Source organism: Monodon monoceros, unplaced genomic scaffold, assembly GCF_005190385.1.
Source record: "Monodon monoceros isolate NGI ecotype Baffin Bay Population unplaced genomic scaffold, NGI_Narwhal_1 Super_Scaffold_13, whole genome shotgun sequence".
Lineage (NCBI taxonomy): Eukaryota > Metazoa > Chordata > Mammalia > Artiodactyla > Monodontidae > Monodon > Monodon monoceros.
This window is the reverse complement of record NW_021703769.1, coordinates 985,965-1,002,194: the sequence shown is the minus strand read 5'-3', so window position 1 is coordinate 1,002,194 and position 16,230 is coordinate 985,965. Positions and strand designations below refer to the sequence as shown.

The following is a 16,230-nucleotide window of genomic DNA, read 5'->3' as shown; positions in this document are numbered from 1 at the left end:
GCAAAGGAAAAGAAACCGTGCCCCCAACAGCCCTGTAACTGCGCCTCCCTTTCTGATCTCCCAGCAGCAGCTAGCCCTGACCATGAGCCTCCAGGCTCAGGGGCACCTGCCACCTGTGGGAGGAGTCAGGCCCTCGCCCATCTCCCACCTCTTCAGGTAACTCCAGTTCACCTGTTGTCACTCCTCACGGGAGCTGCTCTTCCCTGGTAAAAAAAGGCATTTCTGGAACTTCAGTTTGGATACTTTTTAGTTGAAGTCTACTAGCTAAGGAATACCTTCTCCTAACAAACTTATACCCAGAGGAACAAACAGATTAAAAAGGAGTCTCCAGTTGTCTCAGATTCTTTCCTAAATACCCCAAATACACAAAGAAAAATCCCAAAGTTCAGGGGACAACACGAGTAGCTCAGAGGGCAGGAGAGAGCAGGAAGCTAAATAGGCTTCCAGGACTCAAGGGGGTTTCAGTCTTTGAGAAAATGTGTGATTGGTGCTTGCCCAACGTGTGTGGACACCAGGTCCTGCCACCAATACCCATGGACAATTCGGAGGAAATTTATAAAAGCAGAAAAGCACATCTGGAAAAGTCAGCAATCCTTTTACAAGACCGCTTCCTGGCGTTCAGCCTCTTCTCACCCCTGAGTTAAAGCCTACTGGCAAGCTGGGTTTGAACAGAGCACCCCTCTCCTTGCAGTCAAGTGCAACCCTGAGAGACAAGGCAAGGTGCGTCTGGGCGAGGTGACAGCCAAGCAGCTTTATTGCTACTCTCATTTGGAATTCAAAGGCAAGCAAGCAAGCCAGTGCCCTCCCAGCAGGCAGGCAGAGAAGGGGCTGGGTAGTCAAGGTCTGGGGTGGGGCCACTGCCTGGCCCTGGGCAAGGTCCCCAGTGAACCTGGACCCAAACTCAGACCCAGGCCTGGGGCAGAGGAGAGATGCCAGGAAGCAGAGAAGAAGCCAGGGGGCAAAGTCAAGGTGTGACCCCCCTTAGCTCCTCCTCCCTAGCCTCCGCCAGCAGTTTGGAGGAAAACCCTCAGGGTTTTTTCAGAATAGCTACCGCAGGTGCCCTCTGACCCAGGGGTCATGGGCTGCAGGGCTCAGACGTCAGAACAACGCTTGTTACTCCTGCCTTTCAGGGTGGTTCCTGAGACATCTACTTTTTCCCGTGAGTTTAGTGAAAAGTAAATAAAGTTAACTTCAGAAGAAATATTTTAAAAAGTATAAGGCATAAAAAGTGTATTTCTTTTCTGGTTGGTTTCATCTCTTAGCAGTCTCTAAAGGAACACACCAAGTGAAAAAGCCAGAAAAATCAACGCCTTTCACAGATTTTGACAGAAAAGCAGTTTAAGAGTAAAGCAGAAACACCATTTGGTGTACTGGATCCACCACCGCATTGTGCCCAGATACACCATTTACCCTCATCATACCACAAAGTACGTAACAGGAAAAGGGAGAAACAAGCCCACAGATCTGAACCGAATTCCTAGGGCAGCTGGTGAGTAGGAACCTCCACAGGTTGGGAGAGAACAGTCAACTGAGACGGGAGGGCCCAGGGCAGGGCCGCTGACACCAGTCCTCGGCCCGCACCTGGCCTGTGGGGCCTCAGGGGCAGGCACACAGCGACAAATAGCTGTACCGCCTACAATTTAAGAGATTCGTTTTTTCTGAAAGAAAATACTTGAAAAGTGAAAGATAGTTGAAAGTCAGGTCTAACAATGGCTTCCTGGATTTGTCCAAAAGAGAAAAAAAATGTATAAATTCCTGCTCTTGCCTGGGTCACAAAAACAAAATGGTGAAAGTGAGAAAAGAGTATTTGAAGAAAATACCAACAAGAGTAACACAGGTTGAGCTATTAGGAATTTCAAAAGGATACCCAAAAGGTTTTATTCTGGGGTATCCCTGATTTCAATGAAATCAATACCCATAAATTACCCTTTTCAATACCAAAATGGTTTTGAGTTCCAAATTGAACCAACTGCTTCTGAAATTTAGAAATCCAAGGAGAAACAGGATCTCCCAAATTGGTCTGCAGAAGGTAGGAGGACAAGAATGTTGCCTTTTACAACTACACAGAAAAGTGACAAATCTTGGGAGTCTGTCAGACATACAAAGCTCCTCTCGTTCAATGGAAAGTAAAAACATTTAAAAGAGTAAATATAAGAGGACTTTAAAGTCAAAAAAGAAAAATCAATTTGGCGAGTGTTTTTTAAAAGAACGCGTGGGTATCGATTGAAAAAGTGCCTCATCCTCATTCAGTGCTCCCATCTCCCAAGTCAGACATGTGATCAGAACTGGGCTGACGCCAAACAAAACCACCAAAACCAACAGAAACCAGAAACCCCTCAAAGCATATACAGATATACAGCTACGCACGGGTACGCTATAGGCGGTTATATGTACACGTGCATGTGTCTGTATGGATCTCCAATGTGTGCATCAAAGCCCTAACCAGCCAGGTGTGAAGGGAAGGGTCAAATTCAGCAGAGACAGTCTGCGAGCAGCGCACTGACTGGTAGCCTTGTGAGCACGCTGCCTGTGCCCCTCCGTCCGGCCCCCACCCCACCCCAAGCGTTTCAGGTGGCACCGTGCTGGACTCAATTTACGTTACAACCTCTGCAGGAGTTAAAAGGTCAAGATAACTATTACTCTAAAATATTACTTTACCCATCCAAAGAAACCTATGACGAAACCAGTGCTTTCTGATTTAGTGATATAATCGAGAAAGGGAAATACAATCCCGCAAGGAGGGGGAAGCGACCATCTCAGACCCCATTACACGTGCTTCACAGGGTCTTGAATACATGCAGCAGAACTAAACAGTAACAACAGTCTTCCTTACTCCTTCCAACAGCTTCACAGAGAAACTGAAGACAAGATACCGTGTGAAGCTAAGGCTATGGGAACTGACTTTTTGGAGTTTACTGCCCACTTGTGGTAACGATTCCGAGCAGCAACAACCAATCAGCTTATACCTTATCCTGAAGAATCAGGGTTGATTTGCCAAATCCCCTGGAAAGCAGAGCTCCAGCATGTAGGGGTTTGATTTTATGCTTTGAGGGTACGAGAATAAGACAGAAACACCCTCCAAAATACTGCAATTCTGTAAAACATGGCTGATACCCAGGTTGTTGAACAGTCCAGGATTTTATTAAAGGAGCACTGTGTATTTTATTCTCAAAACGCATTTCCTTTTTTTTTTTTTTTTTTTGCAGTACGCGGGCCTCTCACTGTTGTGGCCTCTCCCGTTGCGGAGCACAGGCTCCGGACGCGCAGGCTCAGCAGCCATGGCTCACGGGCCCAGCTGCTCCGCGGCATGTGGGATCTTCCCGGACCGGGGCACGAACCGGTGTCCCCTGCATCGGCAGGCGGACTCTCAACCACTGCGCCACCAGGGAAGCCCTGCATTTCCTTTTTTAAAAACTCTTGCCTGCTCTTTTAAAACTAATAAACCTTAACATCTCTCTTTAAAGAACTGCTGATCTGTGAATCACTACCTTGTACATCTGGAACATATAATATTGTACATCAACTATACCTCAATTTAAAAAAAAAAGAAAAGAAAACCAATTACAAAGAGAGAGAAAAAAGAACTGTTAATCTGTCAGAATGAAACTCTCCATCAGGGCTTGGAGAAGAGCAGAAGCTCTGGGCCCCTGCCTTCCTATCGCGAAGTCAGTCAACCACCCCAAGGGGCTGAAATCTTGGTCAACCTGCTCACTGCCCCAGATGATGACCAACGTGGCCCTGCACCCCCAGCTGCTTCCTGCTCCCCTGTTGCATGCGGGTGTCTTCAGGGCTCGGCCCAGGCCGTCTCTCTTTTCACTGCGTACTCTTCATCCGGGGCCTCACGCCCTCCTGGCCGTGTGGCTGTCCTTTACCATCCACTCGTCTGTTCCCCTAACCTCTCCACTAGATGCCTCAAACGCACCGCAAAGCCTAACGCGTGCGAAACAAGCTCCTGACTTCTGAGCTCCCCGCTGATCCTGGCCCTCCTCTGGTGTCCCCATTCAGTGGCGGCCCGGCCCTGGGAACCCAAAGGCACAAGCCCGAAGCCCAGGGTTCTCTCCGACACACCGGCCTCCCCCTCAGCCATCGAACCCCATGGCTTTAGCATTTCCCGTGACCAAGTCCACCTGCGAGCTCCTCTGCACACATGCTGCAGGGCCCTAGGCGCCTCTCAGTGTTAGACACCCCACCCCATCTCAGCTCACCGCAATCTGACATCTTCCGCCTTCACCGGCTCACCGAACTTCTTGCCCTGTCACAAGGGCAGCTTTTGGTGAACGTCAAGTGGCCCGCCCCAGCAAGTGGCTCTGCTGGAAGCTGCGCCCCGAGGCTCCTGGAGAGCCCAGCAGCAGCGCTCCGGCCCTTCCTCCCTGCTCCTCCTCTCCAGGGACTTCCTCCAAGTAATACGTTTACGGACTCTCACGAGGTGTCACCAAGAAACCTGCACTTCCAGCCTCATCGTTCCCTCCAGCGTTCCATGGTCCACCCTGGGCCCCTAACCACCCCTTCCCTCCTCCCATCTCACTCCTCACCCTGCCGGCTCTTCCTCAGTTGGCGCCACCATCGACCCCACCAACCAGGCTACACATCCGAGCGCCATTCTCGACTTCTTCCTCTGCTCTCACTCCACTGGGACTAACTTCCCGTCCTTTGTCCTTTTTTGCTGAGACTGCTTCTAGCGAAGGCCCTCACCCTCACTCGTCTATTCCTCCACATTCTCAGCAAGTTTCTACAGAACCCCTGCCACACACTAGCCGCTCCAGCTCTTATGAAGGTCATGTGTTGGTGGTGGTGAACTGTGACACACTAACAGGCACCAGTGACATAGAACGGTGTGCTGAAGGCAACGAAGGAATCGTTTAGGGACCACGTGAGCACGAAGGGGTGGCACTACATCCTGCTTGTCGGGATGGTATCCCCACTCCCAGGAGTTGGCCTCAGGAGCGCTGCACGCAGACCCAGCTCCTGAGAGCCCAGAGGTTGAGGCCCTGGTGAGTCCAGAGTCAGGGTAGGAACGGTGAGGCTTTCAGCTGTGCTCACTATACACAGGCAACTGGAGAGTCGCCGGCGGGTGTGAAGAGGGGGCCAGGGACAAAGAGAGATGATCCTGCCTGAAGTGCGGGTTTCAAAAAGCAGCCAGTGTCTAGACAGAATTCAGGCTGTGCAGGACCACTTCTGGGGGTGACGGGCCATTAACCTATGACCCGCACAGAAGGTGCAGATGAACCTTCTTTAGAACCCTCTAGCCTCTTATGGCACCAGATTTTTGCTCCCTTGAAAAGAATTTTTAAAATCTGCACCCCCTCGCCCATTATAAAGTTGACATCTAAAGTTGTTTATAGGATTAAGTACTTGAAGAGGAGGTAATTACAGACATATACTGCATTTGCGTCTGCGTTTTAAATAGATTTGGTCAAAGCTCTGGACCTGCAGATTTAGCTCATTTGACTAACCCTAATGGAAAATATCCACAATTAGTCGTCACTGTCAAACCTATTTGCCAAATTCCACTTACTTTCTGCAAGAAGTCCCATACCACTTCCACGTTATTTAGTTCACTCCCCAGCAATCACAAGAAACCAACTAACCCCCGAATTCTAACTCAGGAGGGCACCGGACTTCATCCGATGGAGTAAAGGGCTGCCCCTCAACTTCCTTCCTGAAGGGTTCCAAAATCTTTTAACTTTACTCTCCAGAAACGGGAAAACGAGACCCTGATCTGAAGAAGTCTGCACTCTTCTCCAGCAGACGGACAGTAATAACCAAATAAACGCGCAAATGACTTTCTGCGTCTCCGCGACCACCAGGTCCCGGCCGCGGCGCAGGGACACCCTCCGCAGAACCTCGGGGCCCTTGTCGCACAGGCCTGCAGTCCCCGCCCAACCCGAGCGCGGCTTAGGGACCACGGGCTGTAAAGACCACCGGGCCTGGGACTGCAGGGATCACGGGCGGGAAAAACCACTAGGCCCCGCGCCGCAGGGACCACAGGCGGAAAAGACCCCCGGGCCCCCGGGAGGTTCCCCGAAGGCAGGCCCGTCCGGGTTGACTCAGGCGGCAGCGAGCGGGTGCGCGCTCCCCGCCGCGGTCGCGTGCCCGGGAACCTGCCCCAACCGTCGGAACCGAGAGCTCCCGCCGGCCGAGCTCGGGAGGCTCCTCCCGGGCCTGCGCGAAGGCGAGCACCGGGTTGGCAAGGACCCCGCCTCTGGGCTGCGCGGAGCACCAGCGCCTGTCCCCCCTTCCCGCCCCATGCCCTCGGGCTCACACAAACGACTGGAGGGACGCTGGGACCTTAGCCTCCGACTCAGTCCAGATGTCGCCGTCCCGGCTCGAAGTTCCCCCACAACGACGCCTCCACGGCGGCCATCTTATCCAGAGGCGGCCACCGCCTTTTGACTCTCGCGCCAATCCGTAGAGCCAGGGCGCCGTGAGAGGAGTTCTGCGCAAGGACGGAAGCTGGAGTCCCGCGCTTCCGGGCGGCCGCCGCGACCCGCACCCTCGCGAGAGCCCTTGATTGGCTGTCGGCTTGCAATCTCGCGATTTCGCGGGAAGTGGCTGAGGGGGCGGCAGCCGGTGCGTCTGCCCTCCCGTTCCCCGCCTCCGCCGCCCCCGCCTCTGCCTCCCCCTCCCCGGCGCCGCCGCCGCCCCCTTCCCAGCCGGGCCGGCACCCCGAGCGGCCGCGGAGACCGCGCAGCGCGGCAGGCGGGATCCTCACGGTAAGATGGCCGCGGCGGGCCCAGGCGGTCGGGCGGAGCGTCCCCGCGGGAGCGCGGCGAAGCGGGGCGGGGAGGCGGAGGGCCAGGCAGGGGCCGGGGCCAGGGAGGGGTCGAGGCGGCCCGGGAAGGGGGCGGGCCAGGTCGCGGGGGTGCGCCGACTGGCCGACGGCGCCGGGGGGCCTTCCGGGGTTGGGGGTCCGAGCAGGTGTCGTCGGGCCGCGTTGTCCGGGGAGGCGGCGCCCTCGGGGTTTGCACGTCCAAATGTCCCCTTCTCCTAAGACGACGGAACCCGAGGGCCGAGACTCGGTGTTTGTTGTTGATGAAGCGCGTTTCGAGGGAGGTCTGCACATTCCGAGGCGGCGCCTACTAGGAGGTGATAGTTCTCGACACGTCGCACAGGTGTCTCTGCGACGGGAACCGTTTCCACCCGGAACCGCGTCCGAGCAGAGGCTGAGCTGCAGAGGCCGGACGTTGCTCTTGCGAGCAAGTGTTCCTCGCTGTCCGCAATGGGATGTTAAATTATGTCTGTGGGATTTTTAACTGCTGAGTTCTTCCTGCACAAAACAGAATGGGACAGTTCTCCAAAGTTGTTACTTTTTCAAACGTCGCTCTGTCGTCCAGGACTGAGAATTTGATCTGAGTGAGTTACACCACTGGCCCGTAACTTAGAGAGATGGGTCCTTGGGTGAGGGACAGCACCTCTTGATTGTCTTAGGACAAGTGTTCTTCTGCGGATCAGAGTTGGGCATGGCATCCCCCCACGGACCGAGAACTTTGTCTTGTACCCCTTTGCTTCCCCACCTACACTCCCTCCCTGGGCGATCTTTGGCGAACTCTTGGCTTTCAGTCATTTTGTGGCGGATGTTTCCCTAATTGTTTCCAGCGCTGAGCTCAGGACCTGTAATCCAGGTGCCTGCTTGACTTCTCCAGCTGTGGGTCTGATAGCCCAAAGTCGCCCGGCTCCTCAGACCTGTTCCTCTCCTCATTTGTGGCTCCATCCTGCAAGGTCTCAAGCTTGAAACCCCACCATGGTCCCTGAGTCTTCCGTTCTTTTATCCTTCCACGCTGGGTCCAGCAGCAAGGCCCACTGGCTCTGTCTACAGAGTCTTGATGGGCTGTGCTCTGTGGCTCTTCTGCTGCCGTCCTCTCTTGTTTGGGTGGCTCCTCACTGGTATTCCTGCTCAGCTCTCACCACCCCACGGTCATCCCATGTCCACTGGGCAACCAGAGCTGTCTTTTAATTTTTTTTTAATTGGTTTGGCATGTGCTTTGCTATGTATAAAGTAATATCCACAACATCTATGTCAGTTACAAAGGATAAAACTGATGTGGACAGTGGTGGGCTCACCACCCATCGCGAGAGCCCAGCTGGTGCTCCCAGGGCCCCCTTTCCTTGGTAACCATCTCCTGAGATTCATGTTTCGAGCCCTTACTTAAAACAGTGGCAAAACGGTTTTGCTACGAATGTATGAGTGTATTTACTGCTAAGCAAGCATTGTACAGCTTGTCTTGCTTTTGTTCTTTACAAACCGCCGCACTGGGGTCTCCGCTGTGACTTGCTCTCTTCGTCCAGCTGGTTTCTAAGTCCCCCATGTGGTCACATTCATTTATTTTACCTGCTTTAGTAAATCCTGTTTCATGGATACAGTCACAGTCCCTTCTCAGTAGTTCTAAAATCCACATAACTCTGAAAACCAAAAGTTTTTGGTTTTCTTTTTAATCTATTAGATGGCAAAACCTCACCTGGCAAAGGCTGTTTAGTAGCTTCTGTTCCACTTGGTATGAGGCCTCATACGTTTCACTGAAGAAATCATATCTGATTGTGGGGTGCTGCCCCACACCACAGAGGGGATGGTGTACGATACGTGGTCAGATGTGCACATAGTCTTTGTACAGCTGAACAGTTCTGAAGTCTGAAACCGATCTGCCCCAAGGTTGTGGTCCTGTGAACCATAGTCCATTCGTCTGTGCTGCTGTTGGCTGAACATCCGGGTGGATGGCTTCCATATTGTCGCCATCCTGAGCAGTGTCTCTGTGGACAGGCTCGTCTGGGTCTGGGCCTCAGTCTCCAGGAGTAGAAGAGCCGGCTGTGAGGGGCACATGTGCGCAGCCTTGCAAAGCGATGCCAAGTGTTTTTGCTGTGGGTAAAGGGGGTTCAGGAGAACTCCACGTCTTTGTGAACACTTGGTGTTGTCAGACCGCTTCATTTTTCTCAGTCTGAAGGGTGTGTGATGTGGGCTTCTCTGGAGAACACACATCGCAGCACGTGATTCTTCAGCCTGTACCTCTCGTGGCTGCCCTTCGTGCTTAGAGGGGAGTCCCTCTAGATCCCCCTTGTCCTGTAGGGCCTTAATCGGACCCCAGCCGACCCTTGACCTCCTGGTCCTAAGACCCTTGGCTCTTCCTCTCGTTCATCCTACCTTCCAAACACCCCAACCTTCTCTTTGGTCCCTGAATCTGTGTTTGAGTCTCAGGCCCTTTGCATGTGCTGTTTTCCACGTTTTAAGTATCTTCCCACTCTCCTCCTTTTACTTCCTGCTCTGTCGCCGTGTTTATGTCTGAAATGATCGCAATTGTCATAGAATTCTTCACCAATTCTTAAAATATTACCTTTTTTCCCTGTAGAAATAAATCAGAATGAGTTATACAGAAAAACCCGATGAAATCACAAAGGATGAGTGGATGGAAAAGCTCAATAACTTACACGTCCAGCGAGCAGACATGAACCGTCTCATCATGAACTACTTGGTCACAGGTAAGGGGTGTGACGAGGGTGCTGCCCCTTGGACATCCTTACCCTTTCTGTGCAGGACTTACTGAAGTTTTGTGGTGCACTTGTGTTCAGGCGTCATGAAAATGCAGTGTTCTTTTGATAAACTTGTAGTTACGGATTTAAAGAGATATCCTCTTCCGGAGATGAGATCATGATTCCGGGTCTCTGAGACCTAAGGAAAAAACCTGTTTCTTGGCCTTTGACATTTTTGCAATTGATCAGCATAAATAAGAAAGTGCTGGAGTACGTTTAAAACCCAAGTAATTAATCTCTTCTGGCCAGTCTGGTAAATGATACTGGACTGTTTCTAGAAGGTGTGTCCAACTCAAGAAAGGGGGAAGGGCATATGGAAGGAAACGCACATGCTCTGCGGCTAACACTCAATCCTCCTTGACACTGGGAAGCAAAAGGGTAACTCTGTACGTGGTGAGAAAACCCACATGTTTCCAGAAAGTCAGTCTCCTTCCTGTGAGTTCCCAGTGGCCACCACCCCTCCCATCAGTCTCTGTTGTTGAAGAGAATTGTAAACTCACAAAGAGTGGGAGTAGCCAGGGCCTTGCAGGCTGAGAGGGCCTTGCTTCCCCTGGAGCAGGTCGGCAGCTTCTCTGCACTGGGCCTGGACCGCAGCCCTCCACCAGGGGCCACACCGGCACGTGGGGCCTCAGCACCCATCCTCACCTGGCTGGGAGGTTAGAGCATTTGGGGTGTGGGGGGAAGGAAATGAAGTACTACATCTGCATTTCTGGGACATAACTGGTAAGTCACAAAGGTATTAAACCCAAATCCCCAAGAAAGTGCAGTTATATCAGAGGTTTTTTATTCAAGGCGGATGGGCTTTCTGGAGACAAAAGGGCTTTGCATTGATGTCTTGCTGACCTTCCGAGCAGTGAGGATGGTTTTCATTTCCAGAGGGCTTTAAGGAAGCAGCAGAGAAGTTTCGGATGGAATCTGGGATTGAACCTAGTGTTGATCTAGAAACGCTCGACGAGCGAATCAAAATCCGGGAGATGATACTGGAAGGCCAGATTCCCGAGGCCATCGCACTGGTCAACAGCCTCCACCCGGAGCTTCTGGACACAAACCGCTATCTTTACTTCCACCTACAAGTGAGTCTGGTTTACGGACGCTTGACAAATTAAGGTTCTTTATGGGATTCAGAAGTAACGAGGCTAATTCGCCTTAATAGAACGTTGCTTTAATTGACGTGGGGAAGGGGTTAGAGTTAGCTGCTCTTCTGTGTATCTCAGAAGCTGTTTCTTGCTTTAAAAACGCAAATGTAATAACTCGGAGTTGCTAGACAACTCTGTCCTTTGAGAGGCCCTTTCCATGAGAAACAGGCGCAGCCGCGGGGGTGTCACTGGCCGAGTGGCCAGGCGCCTGGCGCTCACCCTGTCTGCCTGGCCCCCGACCAGCAACAGCACCTGATCGAGCTGATCCGCCAGCGGGAGACAGAGGCGGCGCTGGAGTTCGCACAGACCCAGCTGGCCGAGCAGGGCGAGGAGAGCCGGGAGTGCCTGACCGAGATGGAACGCACGCTGGCCCTGTTGGCCTTCGACAACCCCGAGGACTCGCCCTTCGGAGACCTGCTTAACATGATGCAGAGGCAGAAGGTGGGCGCCAGGCGGGTCGGGGGCTTCCGTCTGCATCCTCCACAGATGTTCACAGGATTTCCAAAGAAACGGGGCGGTGGGTGGGTGGTGTCGAACGGGATGGCGTTTCTGGCCGGGGCACTGCTGGGAGGGCCTCGGCTGTTCCCTAGCTGACACTTCCATTGTGTCACACTGGGAGCCCAGGGCGTCGCAGCTGTTACAAAGCAGTCAAGCCTCTCTGCCCATTTTTCTTGTTTATCTGAGCCGCCTTCCTGTATAGCTGGAGACTCGTAGGAAGAGGGGTTTCAAGTACCTTTTGATTAAAAGCCCACACTTGCTTCAGACACTTTTGTGCGCCCTGTCGCAGCCTCTGTGTCCCCGCTGGCATGGTGGCTTCCCCGCCACCCTCCGCTCCCCTGGAACGAGGGTGTCCTTGGGGTCCACCTCAGGTGTCGTCCTGGGGCTCGTTAGGCTGGAACCGGTCCCACCCCCACCCTGGTCTGCCCTCTCTGCCAGGCCCCTCGTGCCCAGCTCCTGGCATGTCAGCGCCGTCCAGGCCGGATGTGGTATCTGCTGAGCACACCGTGAGCTCCTCTGGACAAGTAGTGTGCTTTACGTCCTCTGGAGTGCCTGACAGTCACAGGCTTCGTGTTTGTTAAATAAGTAACCAGCTTCTCGCATAAAACTGGTTTCCAAGGCGCACGAAATGCATCTTATGATGGACCCTTTTTGCGGGTGCTCTGCGTGTGTGGTGGTTTTTATTGGCTGCCTTTATTTTCTAGGTGTGGAGTGAAGTGAACCAAGCTGTCCTGGATTATGAAAATCGTGAGTCAACACCCAAGCTGGCAAAGTTACTGAAACTACTCCTTTGGGCTCAGAATGAGCTGGACCAGAAGAAAGTCAAATATCCCAAAATGACAGACCTCAGCAAAGGCGTGATCGAGGAGCCCAAATAGAGTCTGGGCAGGGGCCCCATTTCACCGCCGGGCCGGCAGAGCACCGTCTGGGACTGAAGATTTTTACGGCAGCAGAGAACTCTTTCCTCCCCCCTTTTACTTTTTTTTTTTTGACCCAGAATCTTTTCAAAAGGGAAAAGTAGCCCTTTTAAGTGCTGGAGAACGCGCAGTGAAAGACACCGTCTCCTCCGGAAGGCTGGTGAGGACCACAGCATGGCCTGACCTCCATGCTCTGGGCGTCTCGGCTCCCAAGGCGCCGCATCTTAGGGACACTGGTCCACCCCGCGGCCGCCGCCCGGAGCACCGGGGCAGCACTGATGGCCGTCTTGCTTTCTGTTTGTGTCTAGGCAGACAGCGCATCCTCATCTTCCCACATCTCGGCTGGCCTTCGTGTAGGAGTATTTCCTTCGCCCCTTGGTTTTTGGTTTGTTTTTGTTTTTTCATAGGAAAGACTATATAAATTTGTAAATCCCAATTCAAAGACTTCTTTCGTGTGCGGGTCCTGAGTTTGATTTTTTTCCCTTTTGGTCTGGGTTGTGTGGCTTTGGGGGAGATAAGTGCGTGCGTGCGTGTATATATGAGGGGCGGGCTGTGTGTTTTTTAAATTTATAAATATATATTTTGGTGCTGTACGTGGTGAGAGACTCTTTCCTAGTGGATCAATGAACCATCTCTCCTGGGCAGTTGTGTTAAAAATAAAGGTTTCTCTTTAATTTCAAGAATGACCAAAATGGTCTCTCAAAAGTTTTAATCACCTCCAGCACACCTGTTGCTTCTGGGGCTGGCTTCCCCATGTGACGGCCATGACACCGTCTAGTGTCTGCGGCTGCAGAGACGGGGGACTGCGCCGCGGCGTGTGCCGTGCTTCAGCATCTCTCACGCTGTCAGCCAGTTCTGTGCCTGTCCTGCTTCTGTGCCCTCACATCTGTCCCCTGCCCGGCACCCAGTGCGGTCGGTGATACCCAAATGCAGGCTTGGGTGTTGGGGTTTGTGGCAGGTGGCCTGGGGCGCCGGTGCTGGAAGGGGTTTTGTGGATTGTTGCAGAGCTGCCGGCCCCTGGGCGAGGTGGTGGAGGTGGAGGTGGAGGGGGCCCCAGCACGCGGAGCTCTTGGGGCTGGTGGCTCCTGTGCATCCTCTGGTGGGAGCGCCCACGTGGCTGAGACTCAGTTCTCCCTCGTCTGAGCCCTTGTGCAGGGTGGGCTGTGCTGGCACCCGGGCTCGATGGAGAGAAATGCCATTAGCAGCCGAATCTGGGGAGCCCGTGGGCCTGGATGCATAGTGAAGCAGGTCCTCGGGGAGGTCGGGGCTCTGCCTCCGACCCCCCGAGTGTTTGTCCTGAAGCATCTGTGGCACCAGCTCTTCCCTCCACTTACCACTCACTTTCGACCTGCACTTGAGTCTGCGGGGTCACTGGTCTTCAGTGGGTACAGCTTCAGGCAGGATTTTCCTTCCCCAGGTGGTTGTGTAATTCAGTCACAGGTGCAAAGGCAAATAGACCACTCAGGCCCTAGACTGGCCCTTCATGCTGCCCTTTGGACCTTGTGAGGGTTGGGGGGGGGTGTCCTTTTCTTACCCCCAGAAGTGATGAGTTTCACCTCTCTCGGTCGTCAGCCTCAGGTGTGACCTTTCCGTACGATCATTTCCTCTGAGGTTTGAGGATAAAAATAAGTTAGGGAGAAAGGGGGTTTTAATCTTCAGGTAATTAAGACTTAATACAGCAGAAGCTAGAAGAAAAATATTAGGGCAGTAGACATAAAACTACATTTTTTCAAAAGCATCCTTTATTATTAGTGTATATAAGATTGTTTATGTGCATAATTAATATATAATCGATTTGAACTATTTTTCAAAGGAGAGGGTTTGAGATGTACAGTAATGGGCAAGAATCATCCATAAACTGTCAGGACTTGAATGGGATTTGTCACGTGCATGAAATGTTAAATGCTTATGAGAAGTGTTGCTATTTTATTCACCAGTTCAGCCAGTGAGTGACTTGATCAGCCAGTGCTAAAACCCATGTGAGCTGGGTGCTGGCCAGACTCGGAGAATTCAGATGTTACTCTTCAGCTCTTTACCTTTGTTTAAGGGGTTTAGTTCCTTCCCCATGGGCTGGAAATCTTCAAGGGGGTGGCTTTGCAGACGTCTCTGTTTCCTCTTTTTTGCAGTCTCTCTTTTTTCAGCAAGCAGACTACCTTAAGCCATTTCAAGATAACGAGCATCAAGTGTGCTAACTTTTCTGCTTCGTCTCATTTGGATCTCGCTGTTGTGTTTGTCAAAATGTAATGTTCTACCAGGGTAGTTTCTTTCTTCTTTTTACACTTTCTGGTGGAAAGTGCCTTGAAATAAATAAAATGTGAGAATATTCTGGTACTCTGTGTTCCTGGTGTTGTGAAGTCACATGAGGAATGACCCCTAGTCGGGATTCTTCCGAAGCACAGGGATTATCGCAAAGCAAATGAGAGCTAACGTATTTTGCCATTTGAATTAAGTTTTCCAGTTTCTAGAAAAGGCAGCAGTTGGTTGGGACTGGTCCTGGCGTGGACTGAGATGCCAGGTGCAAGCGTGGGGGTCGCAGGTCTGGCTCTGCCGTCCAGCCAGGATGCCCTCTGAAGACAGACATGCAGAGAAAACGTGTGGAGGGGCAGCTTTTCTAACTCAGTGTGATGTCTGTACTTTCCCACTTCTCTCTGCTGTTAGTTTAGGGGACCGTGGCAGAACCAGGAGTTTCGGAGAGAATTGTACACATTCTGTGTTAAAAGACACTGCCGGGGCTTCCCTGGTGGCGCAGTGGTTGAGAGTCCGCCTGCCGATGCAGGGGACACGGGTCCGTGCCCCGGTCCGGGAAGATCCCACATGCCGCGGAGCGGCTGGGCCCGTGGGCCATGGCCGCTGAGCCTGCGCGTCCGGAGCCTGTGCTCCGCAACGGGAGAGGCCACGGCAGTGGGAGGCCCGCGTACCGCAAAAAAAAACAAAAAAAAAAGACACTGCCGTCCTCCGGATAATGGGGCAGGACTCCTTTCTGGGTGACTATTGCCAAGTCTGAGTCTGAACAAAAGACCAGATTAAAGGCATCCGGTGTGGTGACTGCAGGCTGGGCTGCCCGTCCCCAGCCCCTGGACACCAAGCGTGTTGTTCCTGACGATGGGTATGTTTCCATTTCAGAAATACGTACTGCTCTTTTGGGTTTACAGTCAGTTGTACTGTTGGCAGCAGTCGCGTGAGAGCCTGTGTAAAACAGTCACCCGCCCTAGCACTTGGTGCCCCTCTGATTCTGTCGTTCCAGGCGACTCCTGGGGCGCATGCATGCAGCGCTCACAACACCTTCTGAAAAACGCAGAATAGGTTGCCTTTGCTGCCTGTTCTGAATTTCATAGTAAAAGTTTGCACATTTTTCTCAGAGTGTTCGTCTGAAAGCTCTTCCCCACCGCACCCCCCGCCGACACCATTCTAATAAGAACAGAGAGTTCCGTGCCACACTAACACGTTTGCATGTAGACTTGGAAGGGTGGCGGAACTTTGGTTCCCGTGCGTCCGTGCTTTGCTGTGGCTGCATCCCCACCCTGAAGCCTGCCGTCTGCTCTTCTGCACTGGCACCTCGTTTCAGTTTTGTGAAGGAGATGGAGCTAGTCGGGCTCCATGCCCACCGTATGACTTTCAGCTGAATTGGAACATTCTAAGTAATTTTTTTGTGACATACGAAATTTCCAAACCTTCAAAGAAGAAGGGCTGCTCCAACAAGCCCGGGGCTGCCGCCGTGGTGCCCGTGCTGGCATCCAGTGGGGCGGGTTCCCGAGCACCCTCTGTGGAAGGCCAGTGCGGGACCCTGGACGCAGCTGGAGGGCGATGGGCGGGGTGCAGAGTGCAGCCCCGTGCCGGGCAACGCGCAGGGGTGCCGGTGCTGGTGGTGATGGGGACGGGAAAGGAGGGGCCTCCCCCGTCGCTGATCCACGGCAGGGACCTCTCCCACCTCACAGGGGCGGCCGGGTGGCCCTTGCCGATGCCCCCAAGCCCTTGGTTTTGTGCTCACCTCCCGCAGGGTGCTCGGTAGGGGCTGGTCCTGGCATGGGGCCTGCCCACCCTGGAGGCTGTGCCTCAACACTGAGATGTCGTCAAGGCTCTCCCTTCCTTGTGGTGGTTTACTTACGTAGATGTCGGGCATGGGGTTCGAGTGGGCCTTTGGCATGAGTCGCTGGGGCGGG

At 53.0% G+C, this 16,230-nt stretch overlaps 3 protein-coding genes across 4 annotated transcripts in view; 1 reads left to right on the top strand and 2 right to left on the bottom strand.

The window, feature by feature from the left end:
* The window catches only part of DIDO1 (death inducer-obliterator 1), a 51,615-nt gene extending 45,241 nt beyond the window's left edge, over positions 1 to 6,374 (bottom strand). The window contains exon 1 of the mRNA XM_029219924.1: positions 6,263 to 6,374. The gene's annotated coding sequence lies outside the window, so the exon portion shown is untranslated. The remainder of the gene's footprint in view (positions 1 to 6,262) is intronic.
* Positions 6,302 to 7,063, bottom strand: LOC114893902 (bcl-2-binding component 3-like). The gene has a single exon (XM_029219845.1). It carries the CDS (start codon positions 7,061 to 7,063, stop codon positions 6,302 to 6,304), a length of 762 nt encoding a protein of 253 aa, XP_029075678.1.
* GID8 (GID complex subunit 8 homolog) lies at positions 6,570 to 14,850 on the top strand. 2 transcript variants are annotated; one of them, XM_029222154.1, is made up of 5 exons: positions 6,570 to 6,713; positions 9,339 to 9,468; positions 10,396 to 10,592; positions 10,899 to 11,096; positions 11,858 to 12,663. In XM_029222154.1, the coding sequence occupies exons 2-5, from the start codon at positions 9,351 to 9,353 to the stop codon at positions 12,029 to 12,031; spliced, it is 687 nt and encodes a 228-aa protein (XP_029077987.1). In that variant the 5' UTR covers positions 6,570 to 6,713; positions 9,339 to 9,350; the 3' UTR covers positions 12,032 to 12,663. The 2 variants fall into 2 exon arrangements, with proteins under 2 accessions (XP_029077987.1, XP_029077988.1); XM_029222155.1 differs by lacking the exon at positions 6,570 to 6,713 and adding an exon at positions 6,919 to 7,353 and having other exon boundaries at positions 11,858 to 14,850.
* Positions 14,851 to 16,230: the final 1,380 nt, after the last annotated feature.

Excerpts from the sequence above, each read along its gene's own strand:
- GID8 (XM_029222155.1), top strand. The coding sequence starts at position 9,351 with ATGAGTTATACAGAAAAACCCGATGAAATCACAAAGGATGAGTGGATG. Across the intron at positions 10,593-10,898 it reads ATCTTTACTTCCACCTACAA|CAACAGCACCTGATCGAGCT; the intron begins GTGAGTCTGGTT and ends GCCCCCGACCAG. Across the intron at positions 11,097-11,857 it reads ACATGATGCAGAGGCAGAAG|GTGTGGAGTGAAGTGAACCA; the intron begins GTGGGCGCCAGG and ends TTTATTTTCTAG.
- LOC114893902 (XM_029219845.1), bottom strand. The coding sequence starts at position 7,063 with ATGTGCAGACCTCCCTCGAAACGCGCTTCATCAACAACAAACACCGAG.